At 46.1% G+C, this 21,403-nt stretch overlaps 1 protein-coding gene across 2 annotated transcripts in view; it reads right to left on the bottom strand.

The window, feature by feature from the left end:
- Positions 1 to 21,403, bottom strand: part of csrnp3 (cysteine-serine-rich nuclear protein 3) — a 284,514-nt gene that overhangs the window by 9,250 nt on the left and 253,861 nt on the right. For both annotated transcript variants that reach the window (XM_070874581.1, XM_070874588.1), the window contains one exon: positions 530 to 789. In XM_070874581.1, coding sequence (XP_070730682.1) covers positions 530 to 789 — 260 coding nt within the window. The remainder of the gene's footprint in view (positions 1 to 529; positions 790 to 21,403) is intronic.

Genomic DNA, 21,403 nt, shown 5'->3' with positions numbered 1-21,403 from the left:
AGTCAAGGATTCAGATTTAGGGGCTACAGATACAAGATTAAATGTAAGAGATTTAGAACAGAAAGCATGAGTAGCCTTTTACACAGAGAGTTGTGAGGCTGTGGAATTAATGTCCAGAATTTGTGGTTGATGCACAAACTGTCGCTGGAAATTCCCTCAGAGATTAACCCACTTCACCGCCGTAACTTGACAGAAGCTCCATTTGCGTCTTGAAACTCAATGGAATTTATGCCAGGGCATTTCACAGTGGAACACAGCATACATTAGCCCCATCAAAAATGTCTGCCCTACAAATTTGCAATTGTTGATTTACTCCTTTTCCCAAATCCAGGAATTTCAGGGCCTACTGGATTACCATTACCAATCAATATCAAAATTGAAATTCATCAAGAAACCACCTCTGATCAAACTTGCAAATAATCCCTTGGGGTTCTGAAAATGTGATCTCCACAAACTGGTCTGAAGGCTGTATTCAGCATTGCCAATGACAAATGTTTCTGTGTAAGGATAAATAAAGGAGTCATCTTACCTTCAGTTTTAGTGAGTTGAGCTTTTCCTCCTTCAGGTGCTCTTTCAGCATCTCTCCGTGCAGTCTCTCTTGCTCCAAGGCAAATTCCCCAAGTGTGTACTGTCGTGCACATTTGTGTCGATTGGACATACCCAGTGTGCTGCCACCCTGACTGGGAACACTAGTGAAGCCCTGTCTCCGTGTGAAGTAATACACAGTCACATAGTCAAAGCGAACATTCTTTGTCCTCATCCTTTTCTCCCTTTTCAGGATTGATGATGCTGTAGATATAAAAAAATAAACTAGTTTAGACACTGCCCTACGCCGACTGATTGTGCTTCTAAACATGTACCATTCTGACCATCGGTCAGAGTAAAAAATTATTTGATGCAAGATCTGACATAAATGACTGAGTGTTGTTGGCAAACAGTATCATCATTCTTTTAAACATAGCAATAAGTATCTTAGGGGTTTTTATAAAACTATGGTGAGAATTTTTGTTGAAAGTACAGTATATTCATATCTCCCTGAATTTTTAAAGAGGATAAATAAGCCTGCCAGGACAACACTAGGCTCAATATCTGGTTTGAGCTGAGTTTGAGGTCCTTAGACAGGACCGTAATTGGGGATGTGATGGACTGTGATGCTTCTTGACAGCTTGGAGACACTGTATCGTGTCTTACCGTTGCGCGCTATTGGGTGGCGTTTTCTGATTTGACACACGTAGGTCCCTTGCAGTCGGATTCAGGTGAATTTATAATGGAGAACAAAGAAATGGCAGACCAACTGAACAAATACTTTGGTTCTGTCTTCATGAAGGAAGACACAAATAACCTTCCGAATGTACTAGGGGTCAGTGGGTCCAGTGAGAAGGAGGAACTGAAGGATATCCTTATTTGGCGGGAAATTGTGTTAGGGAAATTGATGGGATTGAAGGCCGATAAATCCCCAGGGACTGATAATCTGCATCCCAGAGTATTAAGGAAGTGGCCCTACAAATAGTGGATGCATTGGTGATCATTTTCCAATGGTCTATCGACTCTGGATCAGTCCCTATGGACTGGAGGATAGCTAATGTAACACCACTTTTTAAAAAGGAGGGAGAGAAAACGGGTAATTATAGACCGGTTAGCCTGACATCAGTAGTGGGGAAAATGTTGGAATCAATCATTAAGGATGAAATAGCAGCGCATTTGAAAAGCAGTGACAGGATCGGTCCAAGTCAGCATGAATTTATGAAAGGGAAATCATGCTTGATGAATCTTCTGGAATTTTTTGAGGATGTAATGAGCAGAGTGGACAAGGGAGAACCAGTGGATGTGGTGTATTTGGACTTTCAAAAGGCTTTTGACATGGTCCCACACAAGAGATTGGTGTGCAAAATTAAAGCGCACGGTTCTGGGGGTGATGTACTGACGTGGATAGAGAACTAGTTGGCAGACAGGAAGCAGAGAGTCGGGATAAAAGGGTCCTTTTCAGAATGGCAGGCAGTGACTAGTGGAGTGCCGCAGGGCTCAGTGCTGGGACCCCAGCTCTTTACAATATATATTAATGATTTAGATAAAGGGATTGAGTATAATATCTCCAAGTTTGCAGATGACACTAAACTGGGAGATGGTGTGAGCTGTGAGGAGGACGCTAAGAGGCTGCAGGGTGACTTGGACAGGTTAGATGAGTGGGAAAATGCATGGCAGATGCAGTATAATGTGGATAAATGTGAGGTTATCCATTTTGGGGGCAAAAGCCCAAAGGCAGAATATTATCTGAACGGTGGCAGATTAGCAAAAGGGGAGGTGCAACGAGACCTGGGTGTCATGGTTCATCAGTCATTGAAAGTTGGCATGCAGGTACAGCAAGTGGTGAAGAAGGCAAATGGTATGTTGGCCTTCATAGCTATGGGATTTGAGTATAGGAGCAGGGAGGTCTTACTGCAGTTGTACAGGGCCTTAGTGAAGCCTCACCTGGAATATTGTGTTCAGTTTTGGTCTCCTAATCTTGCTATTGAGGGAGTGCAGCGAAGATTCACCAGACTTATTCCAGGGATGGCTGGACTGTCATATGAGGAGAGACTGGATCAACTGGGCCTTTATTCACTGGAGTTTAGAAGGATGAGATGGGATCTCATAGAAACGTATAAGATTCTGACGGGACTGGGCAGGTTAAATGCGGGAAGAATGTTCCCGATGTTGGGGAAGTCCAGAACCAGGGGACATCGTCTTAGGATAAGAGGTAGGCAATTTAGGACTGAGATGAGGAGAAACTTCTTCACTCAGAGAGTTGTTAACCTGTGGAATTCCCTGCCACAGAGAGTTGTTGATGCCAGTTCATTGGATATATTCAAGAGGGAGTTAGATTATGGCCCTTACGGCTCAGGGGATCAAGGGGTATGGAGAGAAAGCAGGAAAGGGGTACTGAGGGAATGATCAGTCATGATCTTATTGAATGGTGGTGCAGGCTCGAAGGGCCAAATGGCCGACTCCTGCACCTATTTTCTATGTTTCTATGTTTCAGACAGGCAGAAGCACAGCCACAAAAGCAAGCCACATGGAGCTATCTCCATTTTGTTATGGAGAACATAAGAACATAAGAAATAGGCACAGGAGTAGGCCACCTGGCCGCTCGAGCCTGCTCCACCATTTAGTAAGGTCATGGCTGATCTGATCATGGACTCAGCTCCACTTCCCTGCCCGCTCCCCATAACCCTTTACCCTTTATTCCATATCGTTCAAAAATCTGTCGATCTCCGCCTTAAATATATTCAATGACCCAGCCTCCACAGCTGTCTGGGGCATAGAATTCCATAGATTTACAACCCTTGAGAGAAGAAATTCCTCCTCATCTCAGTTTTAAATTGGCGGCCCCTTATTCTGAGTATGTCCCCTAGTTTTAGTTTCCCCTTTGTGGAAATATCCCCTCCGCATCCACCTTGTCGAGCCCCCTCATTGTCTTATATGTTTCGATAAGATCACCTCTCATTCTTCTGAACTCCAATGTGTATAGGCCCACCCTACTTAACATATCTTCATAAGTCAACCCCCTCATCTCCGGAATCAACTTCGTGAACCTTCTTTGAACAGTCTCCAATGCAAGTATATCCTTCCTTAAATACAGAGACCAAACTGCATGCAGTACTCCAGGTGTGGCCTCACCAATACCCTGTATAGTTGTAGCAGGACTTCTCTGTTTTTATATTCTATCCCCCTTGCAATAAAGGCCAACATTCCATGTGCCTTCCTGATTACTTGCTGCACCTGCATGTTAACTTTTTGTGTTCATTTTCAAGGACCCCCAGGTCCCACTATACTGCAGCACTTTGCAATTTTTCTCCATTTAAATTATAATCTGCTTTTCTATTATTTCTGCCAAAGTGGATAACCTCACATTTTCCCACATTATACTCATTCTGTCAAATTTTTGCCCACTCACTTAGCCTGTCTATATCCCTTTGCATATTTTTTGTGTCCTCCTCACAATTTGCTTTCCCACCCATCTTTGTATCATCAGCAAATTTGGCTACATTACACTCGGTCCCTTCATCCAAGTCATTAATATAGACTGTAAATATTTGAGGACCCAGCAGCGATCCCTGCGGCAACCCACTAGTCATTGTTTGCCAACCGGAAAATGACCCATTTATCCCGACTCTCTGTTTTCTGTTAGTTAGCCAATCCTCTATCCATGCTGATATATTATCCCCAACCTCGTGAACATTTATCTTGTGCAGTAACCTTTTATGTGGCACCTTATCGAATGCTTTCTGGAAATCCAAATACATATCCACTGGTTCCCCCTTATCCACCCTGCTCGTTACATCCTCCAAAAACTCCAGCAAATTTGTCAAACATGATTTTCCTTTCATAAAACTATGCTGACTCTGCTTGATTGAATCATGCTTTTCTAAATGTCCCGCTACTGTTTCCTTAATAATGGACTCCAGCATTTTCCCAACGATAGATGTTAGGCTAACTATAGTTTCCTGCTTTTTGTCTGCCTCCTTTTTTAAATAGGGGCATTACATTTGCGGTTTTCCAATCTGCTGGGACCGCCCGAGAATTCAGGGAATTTTCATAGATTACAACCAATGCATCCACTATCTCTGCAGTCACTTCTTTTAAGACCCTAGGATGTAAGCCATCACGTCCAAGGAACTTGTCCCATTATTTTACTGAGTACGACTTCATTAATGATAGCAATTGTATTAAGTTCCTCCCTCTCTATAGTCCCTTGATTATCCATTATTGGGATGTTTTTAGTGTCTTCTACAGTGAAGACCGAGACAAAATATTTGTTCAACAGCTCTGCCATTTCCCTGTTTTCCATTATTAATTCCCCAGTCTCATCCTCTAGGAGAGCAACATTTACTTTAGCCACTCTTTTCCTTTTTATATATCTATAGAAACTCTTACTATTTGTTTTTATATTTCAGGCTAGTTTACTTTCATAATCTATCTTCCCTCTCTTTATCATTTTTATAGTTGTTCTTTGCTGGCTTTTAAAAGTTTCCCAATCCTCTGGCCTCCCACTAGTCTTGGCCATGTTGTATGCCCTTGTTTTCAATTTGATACTATCCATTATTTCCTTATTTAACTTATTGTTTAGTTATAAATTAGACCTCAGTAATGTGCCCCTCCAGAACCACATTTATGGAAGTAATCTCTTCTTATCCAATTGTTGTGGAATTACTGTATTTTATCTTTGATGTACAGTAAGAGATAAGTAACTTCTCTTTATTGCTGCTTGATTCGATTGTTCCTTGGTTGTACTATAAGAATTCGAGAGTGTGTCATTATTTCTGTTTGTGGTTCACACTACATTTATTAAAGGATTTGGATTCTGAAGCTCTGACCTTTAGCCATATTTCTTGGTGTAGTGTTGAAACTAGCTGGAGAATCAGAGTTATCGCTCACCGTAAAGCCGAACAGCTGCACACCATCATCAAGAATGCTCACATCCCTGAAGACCGAAGCGAGATCCCACAACCCAATTTCTCTGAGAAGTTTCCCCAGCTCAGGTCAGTGGCAAAAAAAATACCCGAGCTGAGAGAAGGTGCAAATATCATCCTCCTCATCGGAAGAAATTGCCCGGCACCCCTCAAGATCAGGGAGTCTCGCAACGGGCTGAGGGGCACACCCTGGGCACAATGCACCAACCTAGGCTGGACACTCTCTGGACAGGTTTGCATGAGCGGCACAAAAGGGAAAGTCCATGCCTCTGTCAACCATACCATCCTTCAGCTACAACCAGATGAACCAGATGTCTGCAAGAATCACATTTATGTGAAGGAACTTGTTCCACAACTGGCCGGGACGAAACAATGAACAAATTATACAAAGAGATTCCCGATGATAACCTGAAGCCTATGTCCATTCAAGACCAAACAATTCATCATGATCTTGACAGAAAGCACCCACACCAACTCGGAAGAAAACTTGGAATTCCCTCTATCTTTAAAGAGGGATCAGTTGACCGTTCCTAACAACTATTCCCAGGCCCAAACCAGACTCAAAGTCCACCTGAGTACTCTTCAGCGTAAACCAAAAATGACGTTGGATTAGATCGCCTTCTTCGGAAAAATTCTGACCTGAAATCATGCCAACCCTGTGTCAGAGAATGAGCTAGCCACCGAACCCGGAATGGTTTGGTACCTCGCAGTACGCCACCTGAAAAAGACCAACATCAAAGTGGTCTTTGATGCCAGAGAACTTCTCTCAACAAAGCACTTGCACAAGGGCCAGATCAAATGAACAGTCTGCTTGTGATTCTCCTCAGGTTCTGGCTGGGGGAGGTGGCTGTGATGGGAGACGTGCAGCAGATGTTCTACAATTTTTAGGTAAACCCGGAACACTGTGACTTTCTGCACTTCTTGTGGTTTGAGGACAACGATCCGACAAAGCCTATTGTCGACTACAGGATTAATGTTCACCTCTTCAGCAGCATCTCATCTCCTGCGTTGGCAACATTTGGCCTTAGAATGGTTGCGGATGAATGTAGATCCACTCACAGAGACGACGTGACAGAGTTCATTCATCGTGACTTTTATGTCGACGACAGCCTCACATCTAGGCCAGACACATCAACGACGATAAGTCTCAACAGACGCAGTAGAGATGCCCTAGCCACAAGGAAGCTATGCTTCCACAAGTTTGTATCTAACAGCAAGGAGGTCATGAGCACTCTCCCCCAAGAAGAATGATCCAAAGATCTGAAGTGTCTACACCTCAGCCGGGACAAGCTATCTACCCAAAGGTCCTTGGGTGTGTACTGGTCTCTCGAGCAGTACACATTCACGTTCCGGGTCAACCTACAAGGGAAATCATTTTCACGGCAGGGAGTCCTGTCAGTAGCAAGCTCTATCTACGACCCAATCAGCCGAGCCGCACCGATTATCATCGAAGGAAAGTTTATCCTATGAGAACTTAAGACGGCCATGAAAAAGGAGCTGAAAATTCCCCAAGATCTTTGGGACAAGCCGCTGCCAGAGGAATAACTACCGAGATGGACCCGTTGACGCAACACACTACTTCACCTTGAAGATATCCATATTAAAAGGTATTATCAGCCACAGACTTCGGCACCATTAAACGAATAGAGATTCCTGTTTTCTCAGATGCCAGCAATCCAGCCATAGGGAGACTCGCTTATCTACAAATCACCAACAAGAACAACCGGCCATACGTGTCCTTCCTTCTAGCCAAGGCAAAAGTAACACTCTCACACGTTGTCTTGATACCTCGCTTGGAACTGTGCAGCGCAGTACTTGGAACTGTGCAGCGCAGACTGGCCAACCGGAAATCAGAGGTCGAGTCCCCATAGATAGCGTCACCTACTACACAGGCAGCAAGGTGGTCCTCGGCTACATCTCGAATTTATCAAAACGATTTCATGTGTACGTGTCGAACATGGTACATAAGCTACGTAATATATCTGACCCCAGCCAATGGTGTCACGTCTCAACAGATTAGAATCCCGCGAAGCTCATAGAAACATAGAAAATAGGTGCAGGAGTAGGCCATTCAGCCCTTTGAGCTTGCACCACCATTCAATAAGATTATGGCTGATCATTCACCGTAGTACCCCTTTCCTGCTTTGTCTCCATACCCCTTGATCCCTTTAGCCGTAAGGGCCATATCTAACTCCTTCTTGAATATATCCAATGAACTGGCATCAACAACTCTCTGCGGTAGGAAATTCCACAGGTTAAGAACTCTCTGAGTGAAGAAGTTTCTCCTCATCTCAGTCCTAAATGGCTTACCCCTTATTCTTAGACTGTATCCTCTGGTTCTGGACTTCCCCAACATCGGGAACATTCTTCCTGCATCTAACCTGTCAAGACACATCAGAATTTTATATGTTTCTATGAGATCCCCTCTCATCCTTCTAAACTCCAGTGAATACAGGCCCAGTCGATCCAGTGTCTCCTCATATGTCAGTCCTGCCATCCCGGGAATCAGTCTGGTGAACCTTCGCTGCACTCCCTCAATAGCAAGAATGTCCTTCCTCAGATTAGGAGACCAAAACTGAACACAATATTCCAGGTGAGGCCTCACCAAGGCACTGTACAACTGCAGTAAGACCTCCCTGCTCTTATACTGAAATCCTCTAGCTATGAAGGCCAACATATAATTTGCCTTCTTCACCGCCTGCTGTACCTGAATGCCAACTTTCAATGACTGATGTACCATGACACCCAGGTCTTGTTGCACCTTCCCTTTTCCTAATCTGCCGCCGTTCAGATAATATTCTGCCTTCGGATTTTTGCCCCCAAAGTGCATCTGCCATGCATTTGCTCACTCACCTAACCTGTCCAAGTCACCCTGCAGCCTCTTAGCGTCCTCCTCACAGCTCATACCGCCACCCAGCTTAGTGTCATCTGCAAACTTAGAGATATTACTCGCAATTCCTTCATCTAAATCATTAGTGTATATTGTAAATAGCTGGGGTCCCAGCACTGAGCCCTGCGGCACTCCACTAGTCACTGCCTGCCATTCTGAAAAGGACCCGTTTATCCCGACTCTCTGCTTTCTGTCTGCCAATGAGTTCCCTATCCACATCAGTACATTACCCCCTATACCATGTGCTTTAATTTTGCACACCAATCTCTTGTGTGAAACCTTGTCAAAAGCTTTTTGAAAGTCCAAATACACCACATCTACTGGTTCTCCCTTGTCCACTCTACTAGTTACATCCTCAAAAAATTCCAGAAGAATTGTCAAGCATGATTTCCCTTTCATAAATCCATGCTGACTTGCACCGATCTTGTCACTGCTTTCCAAATGCGCTGCTATTTCATCTTTAATAACTGATTCCAACATTTTCCCCACTACCGATGTCAGGCTAACCGGTCCATGATTACCCGTTTTCTCTCTCCTTCCTTTTTTAAAAAGTGGTGTTACATTAGCTACCCTCCAGTCAATAGGAACTGATCCAGAGTCGATAGACTGTTGGAAAATGATCACCACTATTTCTAGGGCCACTTCCTTAAGTACTCTGGGATGCAGACTTTCAGGCCCCGGGGATTTATCGGCCTTCAATCCCATCAATTTCCCTAACACAATTTCCCGCTTTATAAGGATTTCCTTCAGTTTCTCCTTCTCACTATACACTTGGTCCCCTAGTATTTCCAGAAGGTTATTTGTGCCTTCCTTCGTGAAGACAGAACCAAAGTATTTGTTCAACTGGTCTGCCATTTCTTTGTTCCCCATTATAATTTAACCTGAGTCTGACTGCAAGGGACTTACGTTTGTCTTCACTAATCTTTTTCTCTTCACAAATCTATAGAAGCTTTTGGAGTCAGTTTTTATGTTCCCAGCAAGCTACCTCTCATTCTCTATTTTCCCCCTCCTAAGTAAACCCTGTCCTCCTCTGCTGAATTCTAAATTTCTCCCAGTCATCAGGTTTGCTGCTTTTTCTGGCCAATTTATATGCCACTTCCTTGGATTTAACACTATTCTTAATTTTCCTTGTAAGCCACGGTTGAGCCACCTTCCCCATTTTATTTTTACTCCAGAAAGGGATGTACAATTGTTGAAGTTCATCCATGTGATCTTTAAATGTTTGCCATTGCCTATCCACCGTCAACCCTTTAAGTATCATTCGCCAGTCTATTCTAGCCAATTCACGTCTCATACCATCGAAGTTACCTTTCCTTAAATTCAGGACCCTAGTCTCTGAATTAACTGTGTCACTCTCCATCTTAATAAAGAATTCTGCCGTATTATGGTCACTCTTCCCCAAGGGACCTCGCACAACAAGATTGCTAATTAGTCCTTTCTCATTACACATCACCCAGTCTAGGATGGCCAGCCCTCTAGTTGTTTCCTCGACATACTGGTCTGGAAAACCATCCCTAATACAATCCAGGAAATCCTCCTCCACTGTATTGCTACCAGTTTGGGTAGCCCAATCTATATGTAGATTAAAGTCGCCCATGATAATTGCTGTACCTTTATTGCATGCATCCCTAATTTCTTGTTTGATGTTGTCCCCAATCTCACTACTACTGTTTGGTGGTCTGTACACAACTCCCACTAGCGTTTTCTGCCCTTTGGTATTCCGCAGCTCCACCTATACTGATTCTATATCATCCAAGCTAATGTCCTTCCTTACTATTGTGTTAATTTCCTCTTTAACCAGCAATGCTACCCCACCTCCTTTTCTTTTCTGTCTATCCTTCCTGAATGTTGAATACCCCTGGATGTTGAGTTCCCAGCCTTGGTCTCCCTGGAGCCATGTCTCCGTAATGCCAATTACGATCAGTACCAGCCAACCAGCTGAACACTACCCATTGGTTCAGAGGACCAGAGTTCTTTTGATAAGCAGAACTCCCTACGATGTTGGCCCCCGATACTTACCTGCTCGATCTTCCACTTGACGAGGATGATCCGGAGGTGGAAAAACAGGTCCACACCAGAGCCACGAATGTCACTGACCACCCGGCAAACCCTGGAGACAGACAACAGCTCAGCTGTAGGAGATTTTCACGCTTCTCGAGCTGGACGTCTCTCAAAGTAGCCATCGCAACGTTGATATTTAGGGTAAAGACCTTCAAGTCAAATAAAGGCAAAGAAGTACACTACGCTCAAATAGACAGTCAGCCAAAGAAGAGGTTCCTCAGATGATCAACAGTAAAAGAACAGCTAGAAGCAGAGTATGTTATTTTCCTTGCCATACAGAGCCAAGCTTTCAACGAGGAAATTTCCAGCCTCGAAACAGATTGCAAGCTTGGCGAGGCCTCTATCGGCACCATAAAGAAGAAAAGCCCTCTCTACAAACTAAGCTCGCTCCTCAACAAAGACGGAATCATCTGAGTCAGAGGTAGACTGTGAGAAGCCGACCTTGAATCATCAGGAGGTGCGTCATCAAGGATGGCATCTGACCTTTTCAGCCTTACGGGCCGGAGGAAGATGGATCATCGGAGCCCATGACCTTTTCAGGAGTGTCATTAACCAATGCATTATCTGAAAAAACTGAGAGGCAAGTTTCTCACCAATTCATGGCTGACTTACCAGAAGACCGATTCCAACACCAACGTCGGTATGGACGTGTTTGGACCTTGGACCATCGTGACAAGGAAAACCAGAGGCGGTGCTGCGCATTTCAAGAGATGGGCCGTGATTTTTATCTGCCTCTGTATAAGAGCTGCCCACGTCGAAGTCATCGACTCCCTGGACACGTCAGCATCATCTCTGCACTACAAAGGTTTATTGCAGTCCGCGGGCCAGTCGCTAGGCTCAGATGAAACAGAGCACAAACTTCGTTGGCGCCAAAGGTGAGCTGGACCAAGAGCAAGATGGTAAATACTTGGCTACCCAGAGTGAGTGGGTCTTCAACACTCCACACACCTCACTTTTCGGTAGAGTTTGGGAATGACTGATAGGAACCATCCGACATGTCCTAGATTCGATGTTTTTCCAGTGTGGGAAACACCAACTCACTCACGATGTACTTGTGACTTTTGTGGAGGAAGCATGTGCCATTGTCAATTCTTGACCCATCACGGCCATTTCCCCAAATGCTAACGACCCCCAGACACTCAACCCTGCCACGTTCTTGACCCTGAAAACTTAGCCTCTCAAGGCACCACCTGGCAATTTCATGCAGGAAGATCTGTATGGATGATGGCAATGGCGACAGGCCCAGTATCTCGCAGATCAATTTTGGATTCGATGGCAGACGGAGTACCTGCAGAGCCTGCAATCTCAACAGAAATGGAACGAGACTAGGTCCGACGTCTCTGTCGGGGATGTCATTCTCATCTGGCAGAAACAACTTCCCCGGAACGACTGGCCACTCACACGCATCACTAAGTCCTACCCCAGTGATGATGGAAGAGTACGCAAGGTGGATGTTATGGTCTGTAGCGATGGCATGCATTGCAGCTACTTGAAACCGATATCGGAACTCGTTCTCATACAGAAATGCCCGCCTCAAAGCCATCCCACAAACTAAGAGGAACTGATTTCTAACTAGTAAAAATTTCAATCCTCCTAATTTTTTAGATGGGGAGTGTGATAGACTGTGATGCTTCTTGACAGCTTGGAGACACCGTATCGTTGCCCGCCACTGGGTGGCATTTTCCGATTAGACACAGACAGGCAGAAGCACAGCCACAGAAGCAAGCCACATGGAGCTATCTCCATTTTGTTATGAAGAAATTTAACTTATTGTTTAGTTATAAATTAGACCTCATGTGACGCTCCAGAATCACAGTTATGTAAGTAATCTCTTCTTTTCCAATCATTCTGGAATTATTGAATTTTATCTTTGATGTACAGTAAGAGCTAAGTAACTTCTCTTTATTGCTGCTTGATTCAAATTCAATTGTTCCTTTGTTGTCCTGTAAGAATTATAGAGTCTGTCTTTATTTCTGTTTCCAGTTAAAACTACATTTATTAAAGAACTTGGATTCTGAAGCTCTGACCTTTAGCCATATTTTTTGGTGTAGTGTTGAAGCTAGCTGGAGAATCAGAGTTATCGCTCGCCTTATGCTACACTCTGACAGAACCAGTACAGGGGATATAATTGGCTACAGTGTTCTCTGGCCATGGGAGGGGAAATCTGCCAGTGGTCCCCTTCTGATTGCTATTTAGGGGTCCAAGCTGGAAAGTATGCTGTTATGGGCTTCATGTAAGGATAGAATCAAGCACAGCTAAAACGTTCTTCCCACATGCTTGTATAGCCTGTTGACACTTACCACCCTGGCTTATGAATTATGACTGCTTTTGTTAAGCACCAGAGACTGCTTGCTTCCATGAACTATACCAAAATATGAGTTAGGAGGAGGAGAAAAGTTGAAAATTAGGATATTTAGAGGGTAAAGATGCTTACCAGTATCCTTAAGTGGCTCAACTGTGCAATAGGTTTCACTAAAATATATCAATATTCCCATCAACAATGTTGTCAATAGAAACAGGTTTATTGTAAAAATAAATGGTTACTCATTAGATATGAGATTACAGATTGTACATTCGTGTATGTCTAACTGATGCAGAAAGGGATGCTGAATTTGAAAGATTTGCATTAGCTTCCTTCTAGCTTGAAATTCTATGCACTTCTATATATAGTGAGCTGAAGTGCTTGCGTCTATTTCTGGTGCGAGCCTCATTAAGGCATCATTTTTTTTGCACAAATATTCAAATGCACACCTAGCACAGTTCAGTGGTATTTGTATGCCAGATTTGACCTGTTTTACTTTGTGCATATTTTTTGGATTGGCAGCAATGGAAGTTCCATGGAAGCAAGAGCTCACAAATAGCCTTTGGAAAGATTTTGGAGTGGAAATTCGATCGAGCCTCATTTGGGGCAGTAACCCAGGTGGAACGATAATTTTAGCGCCTTGAAAAAGATTGCGCCCTCCACCCAGAAATTCGTCAGAATTGGTTCAAGAACTGACAGGGGCGCTAAATCAGCCATTGCACACCAGAGCTGGGGGGCCATAACAAAAGTTTGGTCGGTATATTCTGAGGTCCCATTGCGCATGTGCCAAACTCCCAGTCAGACCCAGGGTACAGCCAACTCTTAAAGGCGTGGCAACTCAACTATAGGCATGCACACTTCAAGACTCTCACTGACCTAAGTCTGGGAGGATGGATGCAGACGCAGCGAGGCAATGAGTGCAATGCTTCTTGGCTGCAGCCCTTGAAGCGCTACTGGAGGCCGTGGAACGGTGGCAAGATGCCTTGCTGCTTGGAGGGGGAAATGAAGGCCATCCCCCAGAGTCTTCAGGAGGCTGTGACGGCAGCTGGCATAGCACATCTCTTGCCGTGACACAGTGCCCAGGTTGCCACTCAATGTCGGAAAACATTCAATGACCTGACGAGGGTCTTCAGGATGAGTACCTGTTGCATTATCCTTGCAATGCCTTCATGTGAGCCTTACTGTTTGACATTTCCCACACTTTCTCTATGTGTGCCAGGCCATGCTCCTCGTTGCTGTACACACTCTCAAAGCTCTCTATAGCCTCCCCAGACATGGCCCGCCCATTCATGCGTCTCTCACATTCTAGCTCCCGACTCAGCCTGAGGAAATCAACAAGACCTTGTAAGTCTCCGCATGTGGTCACAGGCCTTCAACATCTTACTTACTTGTATCTCCTTGTGCCCAGAACCCACCTTTTACACATCCACTGTGAGTTGCCACGCAGGCTAATATGCAGACATTGAGAGGTCGCAAAATCAGTAGCAATTCACTTACTACAGAGAGATGTTGTACACAAGTAGCTACCTACCCACTGACAACCTCTTGTTTTGCTCATTGCAAGCTTGCCCACAACAGGTGAGAGCAGCAGCGGATGGGAGGACAGGAGCCAGACCTCCAGGAGCTCACGATCAGAGAGGAGCGAGTGGATGTCATCAGCCCAGCAGTCAGAGTGGTGGCCATCAGACAGCAGAGCCCCCATAGGACAATGATGGTTTGTCAATGAGATGTCCATTTTTGGCAATACCCCTCATTCCACATCATATAGCTGCAAAATAACGATGCCCCCTCCTTCGTCCCTTCCTGCAACTTCCCCAACTGCTACCCACACTTGTGTTGATTTGTGCTTACAGATGATAGAAACACAGAAACATAGAAAATAGGTGCAGGAGTAGGCCATTTAACCCTTCGAGCCTGCACCACCATTCAACTTCAGTACCCCATTCCTGCTTTGTCTCCATACCCCTTGATCCCTTTAGCCATAAGGGTCACATCTAACTCCCTTTTGAATATATCTAATGAACTGGCCTCAACAACTTTCTGTGGTAGAGAATTCCACAGGTTCACAATTCTCTGAGTGAAGAAGTTTCTCCTCATCCTAAATGGCTTACCCCTTATCCTTAGACTGTGACCCCTGGTTCTGGACTTCCCCAACATCAGGAACATTCTTCCTGCATTTAACCTGTCCAATCCCGTCAGAATTTTATATGTTTCTATGAGATCCACTCTCATTCTTCTAAATTCCAGTGAATGTAAGCCTAGTCGATCCGGTCTTTCTTCATATGTCAGTCCTGCCATCCCGGGAATCAGTCTGGTGAACCTTCGCTGTACTCCCTCAATAGCAAGAATGTCCTTCCTCAGATTAGGAGACCAAAACTGTACACAATATTCAAGGTGTAGCCTCACCAAGGCCCTGTACAACTGCAGTAAGCCCTCCCTGTTCCTATAATCAAATCCTCTCGCTATGAAGGCCAACATGCCATTTGCCTTCTTCACCACTTGCTGTACCTGCATGCCAACTTTCAATGACTGATGTACCATGACACTCAGGTCTCATTGCACCTCTCCTTTTTCTAATCTGTCACCATTCAGATAATATTCTGCATTCCTGTTTTTGCCCCCAAATTGGATAACCTCACATTTAGCTACATTAGACTGCATCTGCCATGCATTTGCCCACTCACCTAACCTGTCCAATTCACTCTGCAACCTCCTCACAGCTCACACTGCCACCCAGCTTAATGTCATCTGCAAACTTGGAGATATTACATTCAATTCCTTCGTCTAAATCATTAATGTATATTGTAAATAGCTGGTGTCCCAGCACTGAACCTTGCGGTACCCCACTAGTCACTGCCTGCCATTCTGAAAAGGAACCCGTTTATCCCGACTCTCTGCTTCCTGTCTGCCAACCAGTTCTTTATCCACGTCAATACATTACCCCCAATACCATGTGCTTTAATTTTGCACACCAATCTCTTGTGCGGGACCTTGCCAAAAGCCTTTTGAAAGTCCAAATACACCACATCCACTGGTTCTCCCTTGTCCATTCTACAAGTTACATCCTCAAAAAGATTTGTCAAGCAGGATTTCCCTTTCATAAATCCATGCTGACTTGGACCGATCCTGTCACTGCTTTCCAAATACGTTGGTATTACATCTTTAATAATTGATTCCACCATTTTCCCCACTACCGATGTCAGGCTAACCGGTCTATAATTCCCTGTTTTCTCTCTCCCTCCTTTTTTAAAAAGTGGTGTTGCATTAGCTAACCTCTAGTCCATAGGAACTGATCCAGAGTCTATAGAATGTTGGAAAATGAACACCAATGCATCCACTATTTTTCGGGCCACTTCCTTAGGTACTTTGGGATGCAGACTATCAGGCCCTAGGGATTTATCGGCCTTCAATCCCATCAATTTCCCTAACACAAGTTCCTGACTAATAAGGATTTGATGAACCAAATTTGCCACCAGCCAGCATCCTCACATGAGGGAGAGGATGAGGAGGATGTCAGGAAGTCTCTCGCCACAGACCGGGACCCAACACCAGTGCCTGCGAGTTGGGACAGCAGCTCCGGGAAGGGAATCATCAAATTCTGGGGCTTCCCAGGTCCTGACGCTCCTGTACCCAGTGACCTGCAGCAAAGCGCACCATGAGGGGAAGCTCGGGGCCAGCTCTCCGGAGGCTAAGTCGGCCCATGAGTCCTGGTAACAGTCAGGCAGATGAGGACCTCGATTGGGAGGCTCTGAACAGGGAATCATCGCCGGTGCACTCTGAAATGATGGGTGCCTTAGCAACTTGGCGTGAGTGTGGCGGAGGCTGCCTCCATCATGGGCCATGCCTCTCAACAGTCCACTGAGATCATCGTTGCCTCTCCAGACCGGCAACCAGCCTCATCGAGCAACAGTGGGGTCCCAGAAGTCGTAACACGTGCCAACATTGACATAAGAACATAAGGAAATAGGAACAGGAATAGGCCATACGGCCCCTTGAGCCTGCTCCGCCATTCAATAAGATCATGGCTGATCTGATCATGGACTCAGCTCCATTTCCTGCCCGCTCCCCATAACCCCTTATCCCCATATTGTTTAAGAAACTGTCTGTTTCTGTCTTAAATTTATTCAATGTCCCAGCATCCACAGCTCTCTGAGGCAGTGAATTCCACAGATTTACAACCCTCTGAGAGAAGAAATTTCTCCTCATCTCTGTTTTAAATGGGCGCCCTTTATTCTAAGATCATGCCCTCTAGTTCTAGTCTCCCCCATCAGTGGAAACATCCTCTCTGCATCCATCTTGTCAGGCCCCCTCATAATCTTATACATTTTGATAAGATCACCTCTCATTCTTCTAAATTCCAATGAGTAGAAGTTCAACCTACTCAACCTTTCCTCATAAGTCAACCCCCTCATCCCCAGAATCAACCTAGTGAACCTTCTCTGAACTGCCTTCAAAGCAAGTATATCCTTTCGTAAATATGGAAACCAAAACTGCACGCAGTATTCCAGGTGTGGCCTCACCAATACCTTATATAGCTGTAGCAAGACTTCCCTGCTTTTATACTCCATCCCCTTTGCAATAAAGACCAAGATACCATTGGCCTTCCTGATCACTTGCTGTACCTGCATACTTTCCTTTTGCGTTTCATGCACAAGTACCCCCAGGTCCCCTTGTACTGCGGCACTTTGCAATCTTTCTCCATTTAAATAATAACTTGCTCTTTGATTTTTTTCTGCCTCATACTTTCCGACATTATACTCCATCTGCCAAATTTTTGCCCACTCACTTAGCCTGTCTATGTCCTTTTGCAGGTTTTTTGTGTCCTCCTCACACATTGCTTTTCCTCCCATCTTTTTATCATCATCAAACTTGGCTACGTTACACTCAGTCCCTTCTTCCAAGTCGTTAATATAGATTGTAAATAGTTGAGGTCCCAGCACTGATCCCTGCGGTACCTGTAGTGTCCCTGCACCTTACTACAAACTCACACGAGGCATGGATTTATCAGACCTGGTCACTCTGTGACCTTCACCTTTAATGCCAGGACCAAGGAGTGCTGACCCTGGGTGGGACCTCCCCTTTTATACCTGGAAACCCAGGTGAGGAGTGTCTCCCGCAAGTTCACCCCCTGTTGTCAGGGTGTGTATTTCTATGGTACATGTACAGTGTACATGAGTTATAGTTACATGACTATGTCATTGCAAAATGGTTAAATACATGACATCACCTCCCCCCTTAAGTCTTTTTGTTTCAGAGGTTAAGTCTGTCAGGTGGTTGACGCTCTCTCGTGGAATGCCGCAGTTGTGGCTCTGGTGGCTGAGCCTCGGCACGGGTCTCTGTCACTTGAGGTGATTCCGGCCTGTCCGGGCTGGCCGCAGGGACTGTGCATGCTGAGGGCTGTCTTTGTTGCTCGTCTGCCGGCAGTGGTGTGGGTGCCACCTCATGCTCTTCTTCAGGTTCTTCCGTGTCTATGCTGAACCTTTTCTTTAATTGGTCCAAGTGTTTGCGGCACATCTGCCCATTGTTTAGTTGACTACTATGACTCTATTTCCTTCTTTGCCAATTACGGTGCCCTCAAGCCACTTGGGTCCCAAAGCATGGTTAAGAACAAATACAGGGTCATCTATTTCTATACACCTCCCCCTTGAGTTTCGATCATGGAGCTCGGTTTGGGACTGGTGGTTGCCCTCAACAATGTCTGCCAGGGCTGGGTGAATGAGGGACAGCCGTGTCTTGAGCGTGCATTTCATGAGGAGTTCCGCTGGTGGGACTCCTGTGAACGAGTGCGGGCGGGACCTGCAGGACAGCAGGACCTGCAGGCCAGCAGGAGGCGCGATAGGCGGTACTGAAGGGAGGGTCCTTGGATGTGTAGCATGCCCTGTTTTATGACTTGGACCGCCCGCTCCGCCTGGCCATTGGAAGCCGGCTTCAACGGCGCTGTCCGGACGTGCTTGATACCATTGCCCGACATAAACTCCTGGAATTCATGGCTGGTGAAACACGGGCCATTGTCGCTGACCAGGATGTCCTGCAAGCCATGGGTCATGAAAACTTAACACAGACTCTCCACGGTGATGGATGTCGTGCACAAGTTCAATATGATGCACTCGATCCACTTCGAGTATACATCGACAATGATCAGGAACATTTTCCCCATGAACAGGCCCGCATAGTCTACGTGAATAGCCAGGGCCACGGGCTGAGTGGGGCCTCCCTGGGGGCATTGCCCAGCTGGGCACACGTCGTGCACCTGCGAACCCAGTGTTCCAGGTCTGAGTCAATCCCCGGCCACCATACATGTGACCGGGCAATGGCCTTCATTAATACGATGCCAGGGTGCTCGCTGTGGAGTTCCCTGATGAACGCTTCCCTTCCTTTCTGGGGCATGACTTCCCGGCTGCCCCATAGCAGGCAGTCGGCTTGGGTGGAATGCTCATCCATCCATCTCTGAAACGGTCTGACTTCCTTGGGGCGCGCCCTTTGTGCGGGCGCCCAATCCCCAGTCAGGACATATTTCTTTATCATGGATAGGAGGGGGTCCCTGTTGGTCCAGAGTTTGATCTGGCGGGCTGTGATGGGGGAGCCCGCAGTGTCAAAAGCCTCAACGGCCATGACCATCTCGGCGCTCTGCTCCGACGCTCCCTCGGTGGTGGCCAGTGGGAGCCTACTGAGCGCGTCAGCGCAATTTTCGGTGCCTGGCCGGTGCCGTATGGTGTAGTCATACGCAACCAGCGTGAGGGCCCAGCGCTGTATACGAGCTGATGCAGTGGCGTTGACAGCCTTGCTGTCGGTCAACAAGGATGTTAACGGCTTGTGGTCCGTCTCTAGCTCAAACTGTCTACCAACAAGGTATGGTTCATCTTTTTCACACCGTACACACACGCGAGTGCCTCCTTCTCGACCATGCCGTATCCACGCTCTGCCTGGGAAAGCGACCTGGAGGCGTAAGCCACCGCTTGGAGTCGGACCGTCATCGTTACCCTGCTCAACACACACCCAACCTCGTAGGATGATGCATCGCATGATAAAGCCAGTTTTTTACAAGGGTTATACAAAGTCAACAGTTTGTTGGAACACAGCAGGTTCCTCGCCTTATTGAAAGCCCGTTCTTGACAGTCCCCCCAAAACCATTCACAACCTTTATGCAGGAGCATGTGTAACGGCTCCAATAATGTGCTTAAGTTCGGCACAAAGTTCCCAAAATAGTTCAAAAGTCCCAGGAATGATCGCAACTCCGACGTGTTGCCTGGCCTGGGTGCCCCGCGGATCGACTCCGTTTTTGATTCAGTGGGCCGGACCCCGTCTGCGGCAAACAGCCTGCCCAAAAACTCGACCTCTGGGGCCAAAACACGCACTTGGCCTTTTTCAGCCGCAAGCCTACCCGGTCCAGTCGACGTAGCACCTCCTCCAGGTTGTGGAGGTGTTCTTCAGTGTCTCGACCCGTTATGAGAATGTCGTCTTGGAATACGATTGTTCCCGGAATGGATTTGAGCAAGCTTTCCATGTTTCTCTGAAAGATGGCTGCTGCCGAACGAATGCCAAATGGACACCTGTTGTAGACAAATAATCCCTTGTGTGTCATGATGGTGGTCAGAAGCTTGGATTCTTCAGCCAGTTCCTGAGTCATGTAGGCCGAAGTGAGATCCAACTTCGTGAACAGCTTGCCACCTGCCAGCGTGGCAAAAAGGTCCTCCGCTCTCGGGAGCGGGTATTGATCTTGCAGCGATACTCGGTTGATGGTGACTTTGTAGTCGCCACAAATCCTGACCAAGCCATCTGCTTTGAGGATGGGAACGATGGGACTTGCCCAGTTGCTGAATTCAACGGCCGAAATTATGCCCTCTCTGAGCAGCCTGTCCAGTTCACATTCAATTTTTTCATGCATCACATACGGCACCACTCTGGCTTTGTGGTGCACTGGAGTGATGCGTATCCTTACTTCAGTGCCCTTGAACGTTCCGACACCAGGTTGAAACGGTGAGCCGAATTTTTGCAGGACCTGTGAGCATGAACTTTGCTCCACGGATGAAATGGCGTGCACATCTCCCCATTTCCAATCCATCTCAGCAAGCCAACTCCTCCCCAAAAACGCGAGGCCATTTCCCGGAACAATCCAGAGTGGCAGCCAGTTCTGTGATCCATTATGTGTTACCACCAAGTTTGCACTGCCCAGCACTGGGGTGATCTCTTTGGTGTACGTCCGTAGCTGCGTCTCAATGCGTTCCAGTTTGGGCCTGCTAGCTCTGTGTGGCCATAGTCTCTCAAATTGTTGGGCGCTCATGAGTGACTGGCTAGCTCCCGTATTCAGCTCCACACCTGGATACTGGATACGGGAGCTATCCAGTATCCAGGAGAGCGAGAGAAGACGAGAGAGAAGGTGAGAAAGAGAAGGTGAGAGAGAGAGAATGCGAGAGAGAGAGAGAGAGAGATGGCGAGAGAGAAGGAGAGTGAAAGTCCAAATACACCATATCCACTGGTTCCCCTTTATCCACCCTGTTTGTTACATCCTTGAAGAACTCCAGCAAATTTGTCAAACATGACTTCCCCTTCATAAATCCATGCTGACTCTGCCTGACCGAATTTTGCTTTTCCAAATGTCCTGCTACTGCTTCTTTAATAATGGACTCCAACATTTTCCCAGCCACAGATGTTAGGCTAACTGGTCTATAGTTTCCTGTTTTTTGTCTGCCTCTTTTTTTA

Source organism: Pristiophorus japonicus, chromosome 3 (assembly GCF_044704955.1).
Source record: "Pristiophorus japonicus isolate sPriJap1 chromosome 3, sPriJap1.hap1, whole genome shotgun sequence".
NCBI lineage: Eukaryota > Metazoa > Chordata > Chondrichthyes > Pristiophoridae > Pristiophorus > Pristiophorus japonicus.
Note: the sequence above shows the minus strand (reverse complement) of the source record. Positions and strands in the feature narration are given on the sequence as shown.